This window comes from Ovis canadensis, chromosome 3 (assembly GCF_042477335.2).
Source record: "Ovis canadensis isolate MfBH-ARS-UI-01 breed Bighorn chromosome 3, ARS-UI_OviCan_v2, whole genome shotgun sequence".
NCBI classification, from domain to species: domain Eukaryota; kingdom Metazoa; phylum Chordata; class Mammalia; order Artiodactyla; family Bovidae; genus Ovis; species Ovis canadensis.
Genome location: NC_091247.1, coordinates 156,181,096 through 156,200,169, shown reverse-complemented (window position 1 = coordinate 156,200,169; position 19,074 = coordinate 156,181,096). Strand labels below are relative to the sequence as shown.

Below are 19,074 nucleotides of genomic sequence, written 5' to 3'. Positions count from 1 at the left end.
TAACATGAAGCCAGCTCATCTACTGAGAGCAGTGTGTTGAAGCCCGGTAGCTGGGCGTGTGGATTAGGACTTTGAAACGAGAGGAGAAGCAAATAGTGACAGCCATTTTAGAGAGTGGGGACACCAATACAGAACCGCAGAGAAGTGACTATGATGGCCAAGCAGATTTGAGTGCCCATTTGAGATTTTTGTTTATGAATTTAAGGTGAGGGGAATTCCTTGGTGGCCCCATGATTAGGACTCTGTGCTTTCACTGTTTAGGGTGCGAATTCAAGCCCTGGCTGGGGAACTAAGGTCCCAGAAGCTGTGTGGCACCACCAAAAAATTTTTTTAATTTAAAATATTAAGTGAGATCTGTCAGTATGCTTATGGATTTCTTGCAACAACACCCAGCTATTTCATTACAGGTAAAGATGTAGGAAATACTAAGTGTCAGATCATTTTTTTCCCAAATATATACATATGTATTTTTTCAGAGACATTACATGGCTCTTATTACTTTGCTGACTAAGGTCCATCTAGTCAAGGCTATGGTTTTTCCAGTAGTCATGTATGGATGTGAGAGTTGGACTGTGAAGAAGGCTGAGCGCCAAAGAATTGATGATTTTGAACTGTGGTGTTGGAGAAGACTCTTGAGAGTCCCTTGGACTGCAAGGAGATCCAACCAGTCCATTCTGAAGGAGATCAGCCCTGGGATTTTTTTGGAAGGAATGATGCTAAAGCTGAAACTCCAGTACTTTGGCCACCTCATGCGAAGAGTTGACTCATTGGAAAAGACTCTGATGCTGGGAGGGATTGGGGGCAGGAGGAGAAGGGGACGACCAAGGATGAGATGGCTGGATGGCATCACGGACTCGATGAACGTGAATCTGAGTGAACTCCGGGAGTTGGTAATGGACAGGGAAGCCTGGCATGCTGTGATTCATGGGGTCGCAAAGAGTCAGACACGACTGAGCAACTGAACTGAACTGAACTGAACAAAGGAAGACAAGGTATGAATTGCAAAGCTTTTAATGAAAATGTTTGTACCTTTTTACTGCCTGCACAATTTCACATCTATTTAATAGCAATTAATTCAATGCTTGCAAGCTCATCTACCTCTGAATTTGTCATAGAGTATGAATCTAAGTTAATAAAATTAAGGAAAAGCATCAGCTCATCTAATCCTTCTTTATGTTCCAGAATCAGCAAGATGCATATATGAGTTCTTTACAAAGGCTAAAATAGGTTGATGTATAAATTGTGAGTTTATTTCTAAAGCTGTGTAAATGCAACATTTCTACAAACACATTTAAATCAAAGGCCACACTGTATGAAAACAAAATTCTTAATTCAGGCTGCTTTCATATATAGCCATTTGGCATTCATCTCCTTTTGGCTGGACAGATGAAAATTCACATGCCTACACAGTGGGCCTTTGCCCAAGATCAATTTGCTTAAAGATATTCTTTTGTAATATTTGTGTTAAATATTGGGGAGTACTTGTATCATTCAAAATTAAGTCTGGGTTATTTCTTTGATTAAGAACTTAATGTACTAGGGATACATTTGATAACTAAGGTTTTAGACAAATATTCATCCGCATTAGTTCTGTTTAGAACCTGAAATATGTTGTAGTAATATCAAACAATAAACACATGAGGTAAGCATCAAGCCTCTTAGAAGAAAGACCACATGCTCCTGCTTCTGTGAAAGCATTATTTATTTGAAAGAGTGCTAGTATAACATTTTACTCAACTATTACTTCTTAATATGAAAAAGAGACAGATTAGCAGAAGAAAGAAAACTCCAGAGTTACAGTTTGCAACCCTGAATATAACTGCTGACATTTCGGTTTCGACACTTGTTTTTCCACGCCACCCTGTAGAGAAAGATGAAACACACGGTAATAAGGTTAAAACATATCTTCATTGTTTATACATTCTTATACATATTTCAGATCCTTTGGGAGAACAAAATTGTTTATCAATATATGAAATACAGGCTACAGACTGATCCGAGTATTGCTATTTATTAACTGGAGACATGTATACCAAGGCCTTCACATCTCCCCAAGGCTTCACTAGAGCACAGAATGCTGAACACAAATGTTGAGTCTTGTGTAGTCCACAACACAACTGCAAAGCGTATTCCATATTTACTTACTTTCAAAATTAATTTCAAGATATGACAAGGAATTGGTAGAGTGTGTAGAAACTTAAAAACTCTAGAAGCCCTTAAAATAAATTGAGGAATAAAATAATTAGATTCTGAATCAGTTAAAGTAGATTATTTCTATGTGATACACTGTTGAGCATAAATCTAATTGTTTAGATTTTCAGTTCTCAGTAGCATACCTTGGTCTTTGAGAATATTCCCTCACTTCTCTCATAACAGTAGGGTAAAACTACCATAAAACAGTAGGGTAAAACTCCCCCCTACCCTTTTTTTTTTTTTTTGACCGCACCACATGGCCTCTGGTATCTTAGTTCCCCAACCAGGTACCAGACCCCCACCTCCTGAACTGAACGCACAGAATCTAAACTACTAGGGAAGACCGCAGGTCTCCTTTTAATGCCTAATGCATACCTTGCTCTGTAAAAGGAACTTACATAGTGTTGCAGTTTGAAGTTTATACTTCAAACACAAACAAACCAGCTCATAGAAAAAGAGGTGAGATTTGTGGTTACCAGAGGTGGCTGTTGTGGGTGGGGTGAGGGGTGGGGAATTGGATGAAAGCAGTGGAAAGTACTACAAACTTCCAGGTATAAGATAAACAAACACTAGGGATGTAATGTACAACATGATAATATAATTAACACTGCTATATCTTATCTATGAAAATAGATTAGAGTGTAAATCTTAAGCTTTTCATCACACACACAAAATTTTTTCTTCTGTTTAATTTTTTATCCATTGAGATCATGGATGTTCACTAAACTTACTGTGATAATCATTTTGGGATGTACATAAGTCATTATGCTATACACCTTAAACTTAAAAAGTGCTGTGTGTCTATTATATCTCAACAACACTGGACAGAAAACAAAAACAAAAAAAAGAACATACCATGCTGTAATGCCTTGCCGACTGACAATCTTCTTTGCACATGCTACAGCTTGAGTGATGTCATCTTTCAGCAAAGCTGGAAAAGAGGTGGTGAGAAATGAGGACAATGTTCACAGAAATTTCATGTAAATTTTAGGTTCAGCCAGCTTTATTCTCTTAGGCTGAGGAAAGAACAACTAAAATTATTTTTTTAAGACTCTCTTTATCTGTGAATATTGGGAGAAACTCTCTCCATTCCATCTCACTTAGCATGAAATAAAGCATTTGTTTCTCATTTGCCAAAGTCATTTGAAGCTCTGAAACTATTAACAAATATGATAGAAGGTTCTCTTTTCACTGGACACTGTGAAAACAAAACAAAAACAAACAAGCAGAACCTGGTCTAGCAGTTTTTTGCTCAGCAATTCTACTAGTAGAAATTTATTCCAAAAACAATAATTAGATATGTTCCCAAGATATATGTGTTAATACAAGAGTTGGATTGATAAATTTTAGAATATTTATATAGTAGAATTCTATTCATCCAGAAAAAAATAATAAAGATTAATATTTGTTGAAAAAATGATTTTTTACAGTAAAGAGCAAATTGTAAGCTGGTAAATATGAGTCAGTTTCATTTTTGTTGAAGCACATTGCTTACATGTTTGTGAGTACAAATGTGCGTAATACAGCTTTACATTCACGTACTTGAGTGATGCATAATCTGAAAGAAAACCTGAATACCAAACCAGTGGTCATAAATCTCTGGGTAGTAAGAATTTTTATTCAATGACCACAGATTATTATATAATAAAAAATAATTTTTAAATCCTAACACTTAACTGAGTACAAAAGAATATCCAGAAACGAATCTTCTTTATTAGGAATTTTAATATTAAAAATTAAACAATATCAAGTTTACAATACTTCTCAATATTTTACGCAATAAATATTGTATGTGTATGCACATTTGCTAAGTAGCTTCAGTCATGTCCAACTCTGTGAGACCCCATGGACTGTAGCCCCTCAGGCTCCTCTGTCTGTAGGGATTCTCCCAGGCAAGAATACTGGAGTGGGCTGCCATGCCCTCCTCCAGAGAATCTTCCCAACCCAGGGATCAAACCCGTGTCTCTTATGTCTCCTGCGTTGGCAGGCAGGTCCTTTACTACTAGCCTCACCTGGCAAGCCCTAAATATTGCATATGTTATCTCAATTTGAAAAGGAACTCAATAGAATATTTGTTTCATTCTGATTAAACAAATCCATATATGAAATTGCTAGAATGATAGTGATTAAATATGAAGTGTATTTTTAGAGATGCACAGTAAAGAATTTAGAAATGAAATGTAATAATGTTTCTAATTCACTTTAAAATCACTCAGCAAAAAACCACCAACTGGATAATATATACATAAAAGAAGTAAACATGACAAAATGTTAACAACTGCTAAAGCACATATTATGCTGTTAAAGTACACATTTATGTTGATATGTGTTTCAAATTGTTCACATATTTAAAATATGTCATAGTCAAAAGTAAAAGTTTTTTAAAAAGACCACATATATTCCTCCTCTTTGGCTAACTACTAATTCTTTCATTTTCCAATAAAGGAGTGTATATTTAAAACACACACACACATACAACTTGATTATCCCTAAACCTTTCCCAAACAAGGTAAGTAGGAGGAATAGCATTGTTCTTTACAAAGCATCAGCAAGTCCAGTTATAATAAAGTGATAGATCATTCCAAAAATTTTTGTATGTTAGCAAACAGCAAACTTTTATGATACCAGCTGTTTAATTTCTTACTTAAGGACTTATGAGATAGATAATAAAGCATTCCTAGAAGTTAAGATGGAGTTTTTCTAGGTCCATCATGAACTCTTCAAGATCTTTTCACTTGTATTGAATCTCTATTCTTGTAGATATAACCAGAAGACGTCTGTGCCATCCCTCAACATTATCTTGTCTTACCACTGCAGGATACACCACAGCCATTAACTGCTCTTGGGGTTTTTCCATCATTACACCACCACTTGCTGTTGATCTGAAATATCCCATAATCAGTGCTTTTGCTTCCAGGATTGTAGTTTGTAACTTGTGTGTTATATCGGCTTTCTCCATAGATCAAACACATCCCTGGAAAAAAATGTATTTTTAGTAATAAACAGTAACATCATATGACTTATATTTCATAGCACGATTCTATTTTACTAATGACTTATTTTAGAAGCATAAAGATATATTTTACTTATAAATATTTTAACATTTGGTATTAAGGGCCCTTAAGAGAATTCTTTTGTTAGCAAATCATTTGAAAATACTAATGAAATAAGATAACATACTGCAAAAATATTAAAATAGCTGTGTCTTCTATTACTATTAGCCTTCCCCTGCTCCCATCCCTCAGGTAAGATTGAGCCTTGAATGGAAAAAGCAACAGAGCTGTTGAGTTTATTTGGTCATTAGCAGCAGATATATATACTAATGGAAAAATACCTTTATTAGGAAAAGTAAGGATTTTCTAGGAGAAAGAAAATTTCTTATGATACCTAAAGGTGGCTATAGAATTCAGACAACAAGAATCATAGAATAGGAAAGACTATGTCATTCAGCCAGCCAGCCAGCCAGTTGCTCATTCATTCAGAAATATTTATGGAGGGGAAATATCTGAATTTAATTTGAAAAATACAGTGATGACATTGACAAATACGGACTAAAGTACACAGTCACTTTTCCTTAAGGCACATCTTTAATTCTGCAGAAGAAAATGAAAATTAATTAATGGAGAGTCAGAATAATAAGATATATTTTTATGCTGCATTTCAGGGATACTTATGTAGATATTGATTGAGGGAAGATAGGTTCCTACTGTCCCTGTTTTAAGAGTTCAATGTAAGTTTTAAAAAACTTTGCTGTTAAAAGCTCAACATCATGGTAGGGGGATTAAAAAAAAAAAAAACACTGCCTACTCAGGCTTGCAGAACACGAGTTCCAAACTGGAAATGGGTAGAGTCAAACACTAACGGCTTGACAGACATATCCCAGGTTCTGAAATATATCTTAGAGTCAGCCTTCATGTGCCAGCTGGCAAATTTAGTGGCACTAGAGGAGTATATGGGGATCTGGCATGCTTAGAATGGTATAGAATTTGACCCTCCCATGACTCATTCCTTCACCTGGTACCTCTAATTTTAAAGGAATCTTTGATGTTTTTAACCATTGTAAATGTACAAACCTGCTAAGAAATAAAAAAACCCCATTCACTCAAAGTCTCTTTCTTCTTCCTCTGTTAGTGTCTGTTCCACACCTGGCTAACTGTTTGAAAGGATGAAGAAGAGTTAACTTACAATTTGCCAGGCTGACTCCATTATAGCCATCCAGTCCAAATCTTCTCAGCGTTCTCGCAAGCTCACATCTCTCAAATTTCTTGCCCTGGACAGTGACAGAAAGGAGGAGAAGCCCCAGAATAAGGAAAGCCTTCATGTTGACTGAGAAGCCAGACCTCCAGGCTGACCAGGGTGAGCTGGACTCGGTATTTAACATCTTTTCACTTCCCTCTTCTCTGATCAGTTTGGGGGCTCCACCCTTGGAGACATGTGGAAAGCAGGGACTTTTTATGGCTTCACTTACACTAAAAGGTTTTGTTCTGTATGTTTGCAGAGGGGTATTCTGATGTCCTATGAGTTAATTGCAAGAAAATTATGAAAGATACTGCTCAGGAAGAACTGGGATTAGCACTATTGAATTTGAGCAACCATAAAGAAATAAAAACCCTGAATGAACATTTTACACAACTGAAAATGAGTTCCCATCTTGATTAGCATTCATTTGCATGGTGTTGTTTTATATGCTTTCATTATATTATCATCTTTTTCCTTAAAATTGTTTTCTATACATTTTCCACAAAACAATATGACACACTGCCTGGTGTTCTGACACGTATGTAGCACCATACCGTGTTGCTCAATCAGATTCCTCTACTAACATTTTTGGTGTCTATTATAAATTCTTAATTTATGAATCACTGTTTTACTATAATAAGTAAGCTCATGTGAACAATATTCCTAACTTCTTTCTGACAATGCCTTATTTCACATTTCCATGTTAGAACATATAATGCAAAAGAAAGTGAAAGTGAAAAGAACTTAATAGTAAAACCTACAGAAGGATAACAGAATATGCCACCCAAAAATCTTCCCCTTTAGCACAAGGATTATTTTGAGCTGAAGGCAATTGAGAAGAAACAGATCCAAGAAAAATTCTCTGCTTTCCTCCTGTTTTCCGGAAAGCAAAGCATAAATTTGTGCAGATATTAATCATTTTGATTAATTGACACTTATCAGCCCCAAGACAGCAACAGAGGACTCAACAAAATAACCTTTACTGAGTAGCTGGTATCTTCCATCAGTTTCTAATGTATTTATTGTTCCACAGTTTGCCAACCTTGAGGCCTCAGTTCAGTTCAGTCGCTCAGTCGTGTTCGACTCTTTGCAACCCCATGAATCGCAGCACGCCAGGCCTCCCTGTCCATCACCAGCTCCCAGAGGTCACTCAGACTCACGTCCATCGAGTCCGTGATACCATCCAGCCATCTCATCCTTGGTCGTCCCCTTCTCCTCCTGCCCCCAATCCCTCCCAGCATCAGAGTCTTTTCCAGTGAGTCAACTCTTCGCATGAGGTGGCCAAAGTACTGGAGTTTCAGCTTTAGCATCATTCCTTCCAAAGAAATCCCAGGTCTGATCTCCTTCAGAATGGACTGGTTGGATCTCCTTGCAGTCCAAGGGACTCTCAAGAGTCTTCTCCAACACCACAGTTCAAAAGCATCAATTCTGCGGTGCTCAGCCTTCTTCACAGTCCAACTCTCACATCCATACATGACCACAGGAAAAACCATAGCCTTGACTAGATGGACCTTAGTCGGCAAAATAATGTCTGAGGCCTAGCACTCTTTTCCTCTGTCTTGTTGCTACTTTAAAAGTATATTGTTCTTTGGTTAAGATAATCTGTAAGTCCAAGTTTTAACCATGTTTTTAAGTTATTCCTGTTAACATTTCTCATAAGTATATATGAGATGTACATGTTAATATACTTGTTTACTTTCCTCTTGTTAATCTTTCATACAGAACCCCAGCCAAAAACTTAGTAAGGTAAAATGAAACAAATGTTTCCTCCTGTGCCGTTTCTAGTTATAAGGATGAGACAGTGAAGTGTGGAACACTCCACTGTTCCCTGGAGACTGCAGTTGAGATATGGGATAACTGACAGCAGACCTGAGAATTTTTACTATGTCAGTCTCCCAGCTCTCTGTCTGCAGTGCACAGTTAAGAGAGGAAGATAACAGTTTTTCCCTGTCCCTACCTTTGTGAATTCACATTGGCAGAAGAAAAACATTTGTGAAAATAGATCTTGAATTGGGACTCTTGAAGTGAAGAGGAGCTAAAAAGCCTCTTGATGAAAGTGGAAAAGGAGAGTGAAAAAGTTGGCTTAAAGCTCAGTATTCAGAAAACAAAGATCATGGCATCTGGTCCCATCACTCCATGGGAAATGGATGGAGAAACAGTGGAGAAACAGTGGAAACAGTGTCAGACTTTATTTTTTGGGGGCCCCAAAATCACTGCAGATGGTGACTGCAGCCATGAAATTAAAAGATGTTTACTCCTTGGAAGAAAAGTTATGACCAACCTAGATAGTATATTCAAAAGCAGAGACATTACTTTGCTGACTAAGGTCCGTCTAGTCAAGGCTATGGTTTTTCCAGTGGTCATGTATGGATGTGAGAGTTGGACTGTGAAGAAGGCTGAGTGCTGAAGAACTAATGCTTTTGAACTGTGGTGTTGGAGAAGACTCTTGAGAGTCCCTTGGACTGCAAGGAGATCCAACCAGTCCATTCTAAAGGAGATCAACCCTGGGATTTCTTTGGAAGGAATGATGCTAAAGCTGAAACTCCAGTACTTTGGCCACCTCATGCAAAGAGCTGACTCACTGGAAAAGACTCTGATGCTGGGAGGGATTGGGGGAAGGAGGAGGAGAGGATGACAGAGGATGAGATGGCTGGATGGCATCACGGACTCGATGGACACGAGTCTGAGTGAACTCCGGGAGATGGTGATGGACAGGGAGGCCTGGTGTGCTGCAATTCATGGGTTTGCAAAGAATCGGACACGACTGAGCGACTGAAATGAACTGAACTGAATTGAATTTGGTTTTGGTAATCAACACCTATGGTTATTGATTCTTAGCCTCCCTGAAGGAATCATGCTTTCCTTTGTTGCCGTCATTTGTCAGAAGAATGAAAAACCATGAGATGAGAATCTCCATTTGTTTTATGTATTGAGAACTTGGCTTTGTCACCAGTGAGGATTCTCCCTCTGGATCCTGCCACTGGGGGGTGCAGGTTGTCTGTCAGGCTTGCATCAGCAGCCAGCCAGCTGGGAGCCTACGGACATGAAGTGACAGGCAGCATTCTCTTTGTCCAACCATGCCAGCTTTTAGGGGAGTTTGAATAAAGTATCCAAGTCCATAAGAGGCCATAATGGCCTCTACCTTTGTTGCCTGGTTTTGGAAGGGAAACTCTCTTAGTAGTATCATCTTCTGGTAACACAGGTTAGGAGGCCAGTGATTTAAGGTGTCACTTGGTGGGAGATAGAGGCTACTTTGCCACCTGTGACATGGAAGGTCTTTGCTTTCTTAGGCTTTCTCTGGAGAGGCTTTGCATCTTGAGAGGGCTACATTTCTTAGGGGACACCTCTCATGTCCATGGGTAAGCTCTAATATTGTTTTTTTTTAATTTATTTATTTTATTGGAGGCTAATTACTTTACAATATTGTAGTGGTTCTTGCCAAACATCAACATGAATCAGCCATGGGTGTACGTGTGTTCCCCATCTAGACCCCCTCTCCCACCTCCCTCCCCATTCTATCCCCCAGGGTCATCCCGGTGCACCAGCCCTGAGCACCCTGTCTCATGCATTGAACCTGGACCGGCGATCTGCTTCACATATGATAATATACACATTTCAATGCTACCCTCTCAAATCATCCCACTCTCACCTTTTCCCGCAGAGTCCAAAAGACTGTTCTTTACATCTGTGTCTCTTTTGCTGTCTCACATATAGGGTCATCATTACCATCTTTCTAAATTCCACATATATGCATTAGTATACTGTATTGGTCTTTTTCTTTCTGACTTACTTCACTCTCTATAATAGGTTCCAGTTTCATCCACCTCATTAGAACTGATTCAAATGCATTCTTTTTATTGGCTGAGTAATATTCCGTTGTGTGTATGTACCACAGCTTTCTTATCCATTCGTCTGCTGATGAGCATCTAGGTTGCTTCCATGTCCTGGCTTTTGTAAACAGTGCTGCGATGAACATTGGGGTACACGTGTCTCTTTCAATTCTGGTTTCCTTGGTGTGTATGCCCAGCAGCGGGATTGCTGGGTCATATGGCAGTTCTATTTGCAGTTTTTTAAGGAATCTCCACACTGTTCTCCATAGTGGCTGTACTAGTTTGCATTCCCACTAATATTGGTTTTAAGTCATAGAAAGACTCACTGGTTTGAAGTCAGAACTGAAATAGGTATACTGAAGATTTGGAGTTTTACACCTAAAAGTATTTTTTAAATTTTATTTATTTATTCATTTATTTATTTATAGCTAAACTGGGTCTTCGTTGCTGCGTGCAGGCTTCTTCTAGTTGCTGTGAGCAGAGGCTACTCTCTAGTTGTGGAGGATGAGCGTCTCATTGCAGTGGCTTCTCTTGTTACCAAGCACAGGCATGTGGGATCATCCTATATCAGGGATTAAACCTGTGTATACTGCATTGGCAGGTGGATTCTTTACCACTGAACTTCCAGGGAAGACTGATAAAGGGATTTTTCAAAGAGCTCTAATCTGGACAGGTTCAAAATTGGGAAAGGAGTTCATCAAGGCTGTATATTGTCACACTGCTTACTTCACTTCTACTCAGAGTGCACGTGTGCCTGCATGCTAGGTCACTTCACTCGTGTCCAGCTCTGTGCAACCCTATGGACTGTCGCCCACCAGACTCCCCTATGCATGGGGATTCTCCAGGCAAGAATACTGGAGTGGGTTGCCATGCCCTCCTCTAGGGAATCTTCCCAACCCAGGGATCAAACCTACATCTCTTATGTTTCCTGCATTGGCAAGCGGGTTTTTTACCACTAGTGCCACCTGGGAAGCCCTCTATGCAGAGTACATCATGTGAAATTCTGGACTGGATGAAGCACAAGATGGAATCGAGATTGCTGGCAGAAATATCAATAACCTCAGATATGAAGATGACACCACTCTAATGGCAGAAAGCAAAGAGTAACTAAAGAGCCTCTTGATGAAGGTGAAAGAGGAGAGTGAAAAAGCTGGCTTAAAACTCAAAATTTTTAAAACTAAGATCATGGCTTCTGGTCCCATTACTTCATGGCAAGTAGATGGGGAAAAAAATTGAAACAGTGACAGACTTTATCTTCTTGAGCTCCAAAATTACTGCGGACGGTGAGTGCAGTCATGAAATTAAAAGACGCTTGTTCCTTGGGAAAAAGCTATGATAAACCTAGATAGCAAATTCAAAAGCAGAGACATTACTTTGCCAACAAAGGTCCATCCAGTGAAAGCTGTTTTTTCCAGTAGTCATGTATGGACGTGAGAGTTGGACCATCTGTTTGAAGGCTGAGCACTGAAGAATTGATGCTTTCAAACTGTTGTGCTGGAGAAGATTCTTGAGAGTCCCTTGGACTGCAAGGAGATCAAACCAGTTGATCCTAAAGGAAATCAACCCTGAATATTAATTGGAAGGACTGATGCTAAAGCTGAAGTTCCAATAATTTGGCCACCTGATGCGAAGTGTGGGCTCACTGGAAAAGACCCTGATGCTGGGAAAGATTGAGGGCAGGAGGAGAAGAGGGTGACAGAAAAGGAGAGGGTGGGATGGCATCATCGACTCAATGGACGTGAGTTTGAGCAAGCTCTGGGAGATAGTGAAGGACAGGAAGCCTGGTGTGTGCCAGTCCATGGGGTCACAAAGAGCTGGACACAACTGAGTGACTGAACAGTAACAACAATCTTAAACTAATGTCTTTGTGGTACCTACAGGAAGATCAGATTGAAGAAAGAGAGAGAAAGAAAGAAAAGAAGTATATATGGAATACCTTGGCTAGTGTGAGAAAAACTAAAACACTTCCTTAACAAGATTAGGAGGGGAATATCAGAGAAAAACTTCAAGAACTGCAAATGGTACTCAAGTAGGTGTAAAATTTATGTAAATGTTAAAAGCCAGGAAACAGCTTTGACAAAGGTCCAGAGAATGTACAGAAAGACTTCATAGATTGTCCCTTACTCTGTAAGCAGATCCCATCAGGTCTAGACCCTCCCACATTTGGGGCTGGCACTACAAAATAAACATTATTGAGCTATATTATCCTACCATCAAAGAAAAGGAAAGCATTATAGTACTTATCCTAGATTTCTGTCAATAGGAAAATATGTCCCTGAGTTCCTTCTTAGATAAAACCAACGATTCTTTCTCAGTCCCTTGGAAATATGGATCTTACCATATCTTTAAAGTGTAAGCATCCAAAGAGATAAATGTTGACTAAAGCAAACATGGGACTGGTAAAAAAAAAAAAAAAAGAGAGAGAAAGATTTTATAAAAAAATAAATAAATTGCTGTTTGGTATTTCCATAAGCTCCCTTGCCCTAGATTTTGTTCACAGCCTCCATAAGATTATCTATTAAAGACAAGTAAAAATCTTACAAGTACATTTCCAGAAATACTGGTAAAATGCTTCAGCCATCTGAATGTGTAAATTTAAATTGTTCCACCTGCCAGAAACACCATTTAGATCCAGCTATTATTTTATAATAATTAAAAGAACATAACTATTATTTTTTTTTTAATTTACAAACCAAAGAAGTTTATTTCTCACAGTTCTGGAGGCTGGAAAGCCCAAGATTGAGGCATTGGCACTGTGATTTCTTCTACAGGTTCTCTTCCTGGTTTGCCGCCAGCGCCTTCTTGCTGTTCCTCACGTGGTGGAAGGGTCTTTGTGGGGTCTGTTTTATGAGAACACTAATCCCTTTCATGAAGGCTCCACCTTTATGACCTGAGAACTGCTCAAAGGCCTCATCTCCTAATATATCATCTTTGGGGTTTTAGGACGTCAACATCTGAATTTGGGGGAATACAAACAATATATTCTTTTATAAGTTCATCTCAAGGTTCAGTGGTAATGTTTTGAAATTTTTATCTCTAAAAGGGAGTTAGCTTCCTGCCCTAGAAATTTGCTACCAGTTGATAATTGCTTAAATGAATATTCTTATGTTTCAGGATTTGTTCTCAAGAAATTTCAGTGTTCTGGGACTCTGTCAAGTGATCTTAATTAGGGGTTTTGTGTTGGGAGCCAGCGTGAGGAACTCCGCCCATGGCAAAGGCCATGAGGAAGGAAGCTTGGCATACGCAAAGGTGTGATCAAGCCTCAGGAAACCCCCTGTTCCCGAGCATCTACCCCAAAACCAGAGTACTTTACGGGGAGCTCTCCCCCATAACCATTTCTCTCAGAGAAGGAGTTAACTTGCAGCTCCAGTTAATAAAAATTCCTGGGCGTGACAAGAGTGTTTCAACTTACGAACTCTGGAGGTTCTCTGGCCTGCCTGATCAAGCTCGTCCATCCGCATGTGATTGTTTACAGCCTCTCAACTGTGAGAGGCACAGGATGTTTTAAAACTTTCTAAATACAGACTCTTTTGAGAAGTTAGAAGATTATTAGTATAGCATTAGTAGGAGTTATATTGGTGAAGGGTTTTTTCATTTGTCCTGCCAATAATTACTGCTAATTCCCTGCCCTGGGCATGACAAGGATGTCTCAGGTCAAACCTCTCTGCTGACAGACTAGCTTGTGTGACAACCTCTCAACCATAAACAGCACAGAGAGTTTGGAGTATTAGCATAGGGCTTTTTTCATTGATGAGTCAATGATTGCCATCAGGCCTCCATATCCTTACGCACCTGGGAACATATTAATCAATGCATTTGGAATATAGAAAAGGAAATATAGTAGTTTTTGATGTTAGCAATACTAGACTTTTTGAGTTAATGAATCTTCTTTTTTGTTATAAGATCACTGTACTTTGTTATAAATCACTGTAAATCACTGTGTCCTTGCTATGCAAAAATGTAACTTTATCTCTATCGTAAAACAAAATAGATCTTAAGGGGAACATTGGTGAAGGGTTTACATTTGTTGAGCCAATATTTGCTGCTAAATCTCCATATTCCTGCCCTTATAATGAATATAACTAGCATATAAGAGAAATAAGTATTAACCTTTAAGATTAATTATGTTAAACCTTAGGTTAAGTAAATTCCTTTCTTGATTGTAACTCACTACACCCTCACCCTATAGGAATGCAACTTTATTTGGAGGGTGGCGCCTGATTTAAGAAAAGAAATCACCCCTGGAAAAATAAGTTTTCTGGTTAACTGACCAGTATCAGAAAGGGCCATAAAGTGTCAGCAGACCTCATGGCTAAAAGATGATGAAACTCATAAGACCTTTGTATAATTTTATATGAAGCACCTGCTGTGACAAGGGTCAGGTCTGCTGACCCCCGTGTGACTCTGTATTCATCCCTATGTATAACAAAAAGGTATATAAACAAACCTGAAAAATAAAGAAATCAGATCAGTTTCTGGAAAGACTGATTCCCCCGTGTCGTTTCTTTCTCGCTCCCCGTTTTCCTGGCTGAATTCCCATCTGAAATGTGGGTACTCACCAAGCCTGCTAATTCTGCCTGGGCTTCTGAGATTGGACCGGGGAGGCCTCAGTGCCTCCTCTCCTTCGGGAGAATGAAAAGACGCCTGCGGCCTACATAGGTGGTGATTGGTATTCCATGTAAACCAGTTATTCAGCCTCTTTTCTCCACTAATTCTCCTACTACACTATCTGTTTCTAATCTCCCTCTATATCTGTAATTAAATAAGTTTTTTCCAGGACGCCGACTCCATCCCCACCTTCGAATCACCCTGGATCCACCGGGGCTGGACCCCGGCAGTTTTGGGTTATTGAAAAAAGGGGAAATTTATTAACAGGTCTTCCTTGATTTACTGTGGGGTTACATTCTGATAATCCATCATAAGTCAGAAATAACATAAGTTAAAAATGCATTCTACACATCTAACCTACCAAACATCATAGTTTTGCCTGGCATACCTTAAACCTCCCTGGGACACATTCATTAGCCTACACTCAGGCAAAATCATCTGACACAAAGCCTGTTTTAGAATAAAGTGTTGAATATGTCAGACAATATTGAATATGCTCCTGAAAGTAGAAGACAGAATGGTTGTCTGGGTACAGAATTGTTTTAAGTATATTGGTTGTTTACCCTTGTAAACAAAAGGTAACACTAGCCTGGGATAAGATCACATTTCAAACTCCAAGTATATTTTCTACTGAATGCATACCACTTTTACGCCATCGTGAAGTTGAAAAACCATAAGCCATGTTGAAGTTGGAAGACCTTCTGTATGGTAACAGCAAATTCAGACACAGTGCATGCCATGTCCCAGGCATTATTCTAAAAAGCTTAATATGTATTAACTCACTTAACTCCCCTTGAAAAAGGTATTGTCAACATTGGCATTTTATAGATGAGGAAACAGAAATTCACTGAAGTCCAGCAGTTTGCCCACAGCTCCTCTGGGAGTGAGTAAAAGGCCCCCCTGCCTGCCCACCTGCTTTTCCTGTAAGCTCCACCCAACACTTCAGTAAAACTACCTATTAAAGGCCCATCAGAGTGCCTCTAACAGGAAGTTCATCTGAAAGCAGACCAGTTAGAAGAGTTGGGATCTGCGGGAAGTGGAAGGACAGGCTTGGTGTCAGAGTGCTGTATCATCCTTTTGTCGTTGCTATTCACTTAGCATTCCATTTAAGTGGTCATACTAAGTTACATAGAAGGAGACGCCTACCTATGTTTTTGTTTATAGGTTCTTTTGCATGCAAGAAGCTGACAGGTCACATAATCAAACCTTGTGAGCATTGTGCTCATTGTTACTAGGGTAATTCCCTGGCTCCACCCGAAAAATAGCTTCAGGGAGAAGTCACAGTTCCCAGGAGCCTCCAAATACTTGCAAAGGCTGGAGTTTTCACTTCCTCATCAAGAATGAGCCTCTCCAAAGAAAGACTGGAAACTAAGTACGCAAATTCTTGAAAGTATACATTTGCTTAGTTAAGAAAACAGCTTTGTATAAGGATGGGGGGAGAAATAGGGACAGGAGGTGGTGGAGATGGTGCTGGAAAGGAATGGACAGGATAAATAACTGTTAGGGCAAATGTATTAATTCTATCTGCAAAGTTTTTTGGTTTTTAATTTTTATTGGTTTGGGGGTTTTGGAGGGGTTTTCAGGTTTTGGTATCATTTTGATTTGGTTTTTTGGCAGATCTTTCTCTTTAATTCTACAAGGTGAGAATGACGAAGCAGAAAACAGACCCTCTGATCTTAGTGATGACAGCTTCCAAAGTTACTTGTTACTCACTTGGTGGCTGTTGAACTCTGCAATTTCCTCTTTTACTTTATGAGAGAGGTGAGAATTCCATTTTTAAGTTTGCAGACAGAAAACATCAGGATTCTGTAAACTTCATAAGAAGTTGGGTTTGGGCTTTGTGTCTGGGAGGGAGTCCATCTATCCAGGAGAGTTGGTTTTGATCTTTCTAGGCAACGAGGCTTACCGTGGATGCTCCTCTCTCTTCAGCAGCCACAGGTCTGCTTGTGGCCTGGCGTGTGCACCCTCCCCTCGTTTTAGCCACCCTGTGTGGACACAGGAGATTAATTAAACCCCGTGCAGTTCCTTTTCTTTCAAGTTCTGCTTGAGAGAACATTCTGATTTTCAAGTGAGAAGATTTGTTTAAGTTCTAGTCATTCTGGAGCAGCATCCTGAGGTATCTTGCCACAAGTTAGAATCCTTGAATTATAGGCCGGGAGGTGATAGCTTAAATTCAAATCTTTTTCTTGCATGTGTGATCTCTCAAGGAAAATGTTCCAAGTCCATGACTTATAGGTAAAACTGAGCATGTCATTAAATGATGGAGGCTAATAAAAAATGGAGGCTTCTCTTTTGGCTCAGTGGTAAAGAATTAGCCTGCCAATGCAGGAGATGCAGGTTTGATCCCTGGGTCAGGAAGATTGCCTGGAGAAGGAAATGGCAGCCCACTCCAATGTTCTTGAGCGGGAAATCCCACAGACAGAGGAGCCTGGTGGGCTACAGTTCATGGGGTCATGAAAGAGTCAGACACGACTTAGTGAATATAACAACAGCAACAATGAAAGAGGCTTGTCTGAGAATTTACATGGCAGGCTTAGAAATCCAGGAACTTGACTGTCATCCTTCAGAAAAGCCCAAGCCTCATTGCCTTTGTTCCAGACAAATTTTCTGTGGGCATTTGTGTGTTTGGAAAGGGTATGTGCTTCAAGGAAGACAAGGAGCAGTGTGCAGGGTGTGGGTGAGGCCGGGAATGGTGTTCCTGTCCCTTCTGTCAAGCCTGTGTCACTTTGTGCCACCCTCCACCGCTGGCTTGCTTTTAAAATTTCTGTTGTTTTGCAAGCAAGGTGAGCCAAGTAGAGGCACTTGGGGGATAAGTTGTTGTGAAGCTTATAGTTGGGAAAGGGTGGTGTTTAAGATCTGTTAGATTGTATTTTAAGACAAAACAGAGGTAATTACTCTATTTCTTTATGGACCACCTGCAGAACTACTGGAGGTACTGACTTTTAAAAAGAAGAGTTTTCTATAACCCCCCAAATTGATATTAAGCCCTGAGAATCTGTTACTTTAACAGGCACGCCACGTTTTTTCAAATATTAACTGTAAATCTTAGAGCTTCGCAGGGTATTTCATAGACTGAAGGGATATATACATGGGCACAGTTCTCTCTCTTTAAAAAAATTACTTCCACATTGAGAGTAATGGCCAGACTGCAAAGAGATTCCCTATCCTGCCTCACTTAGCCCTGGAAAGGATTCAGTTCAGTTCAGTCGCTCAGTCATGTCCGACTCTTTGTGAACCCATGGACTGCAGCACACCAGGCCTCCCTGTCCATCACCAGCTCCTGGAGTCTACTCAAACTTATGTCCATTGAGTCAGTGATGCCATCCAACCATCTCATCCTCTGTCCTTCCCTTCTCCTCCTGCCTTCAATCTTTCCCAGCATCAGGGTCTTTACAAATGAGTCTGTTCTTCCAATCAGGTGGCCAAAGTATTGGAGTTTCAGCTTCAGCATCAGTCCTTCCAAAGAATATTCAGGACTGATTTCCTTTAGGATGGACTGGTTGGATCTCCTTGCAGTCGAAGGGACTCTCAAGAATCTTCTCCAACCCCAACAGTTCAAAAGCATCAATTCTTTGGCACTCAGCTTTCTTTACAGTCTAACTCTCACATCCACACATGATTACTGGATGGACCTTTGTTGGCAAAGTAATGTCTCTGCTTCTTAATATGCTGTCTAGGTTAGTCATAGCTTTCCTTCCAAGGAGCAAGCGTCTTGTAATTTCATGGCTGCAATCACCATCTGCAGTGATTTTGGAGCCCAAAAAACATAAAGGCTGATACTGTTTCCTCTGTTTCCCCATCTATTTCCCATGAAGTGATGGAACCAGAAGCCATGATCTTAGTTTTCTGAATGTTGAGTTTTAACCCAACTTTTTCACTCTCCTCTTTCACCTTCATCAAGAGGCTCTTTAGTTCTTCTTTGCTTTCTGCCATAAGGGTGGTGTCATCTGCATATCTGAGGTTATTGATATTTCTCCCAGCAATCTTGATTCCAGCTTGTGCTTCCTCCAGCCCAGCGTTTCTCATGATGTACTCTGCATAGAAGTTAAATAAGCAGGGTGACAATATACAAACTTGATGTATTCCTTTCCCTATTTGGAACCTGTCTATTGTTCCATGTCCAGTTCTAACTGTTGTTTCCTGACCTGCACACAGGTTTCTCAAGAGGCAGGTCAGGTGGTCTGGTATTTCCATCTCTTTCAGA

At 39.7% G+C, this 19,074-nt stretch overlaps 1 protein-coding gene across 1 annotated transcript; it reads right to left on the bottom strand.

Annotated features, from left to right (window-relative positions):
• Nucleotides 1-1,794: 1,794 nt before the first annotated feature.
• Nucleotides 1,795-6,653, bottom strand: LOC138438226 (lysozyme C, intestinal isozyme). Its single transcript, XM_069586410.1, has 4 exons — nucleotides 6,379-6,653; nucleotides 5,003-5,167; nucleotides 3,049-3,124; nucleotides 1,795-1,861 (listed from the first exon to the last, which is right to left on the bottom strand). The coding sequence occupies exons 1-4, from the start codon at nucleotides 6,572-6,574 to the stop codon at nucleotides 1,795-1,797; spliced, it is 504 nt and encodes a 167-aa protein (XP_069442511.1). The 5' UTR covers nucleotides 6,575-6,653.
• Nucleotides 6,654-19,074: the final 12,421 nt, after the last annotated feature.

Bases quoted from the DNA above. Each gene is read 5' to 3' on its own strand.
- LOC138438226 (XM_069586410.1), bottom strand. From the start codon at position 6,574: ATGTTAAATACCGAGTCCAGCTCACCCTGGTCAGCCTGGAGGTCTGGC. The intron at 5,168-6,378 runs GTAAGTTAACTC...ATTTTTTTCCAG, and splicing joins TGGAGTCAGCCTGGCAAATT to GGATGTGTTTGATCTATGGA. The intron at 3,125-5,002 runs GTAAGACAAGAT...CCTCTTTTCCAG, and splicing joins CTGTGGTGTATCCTGCAGTG to CTTTGCTGAAAGATGACATC.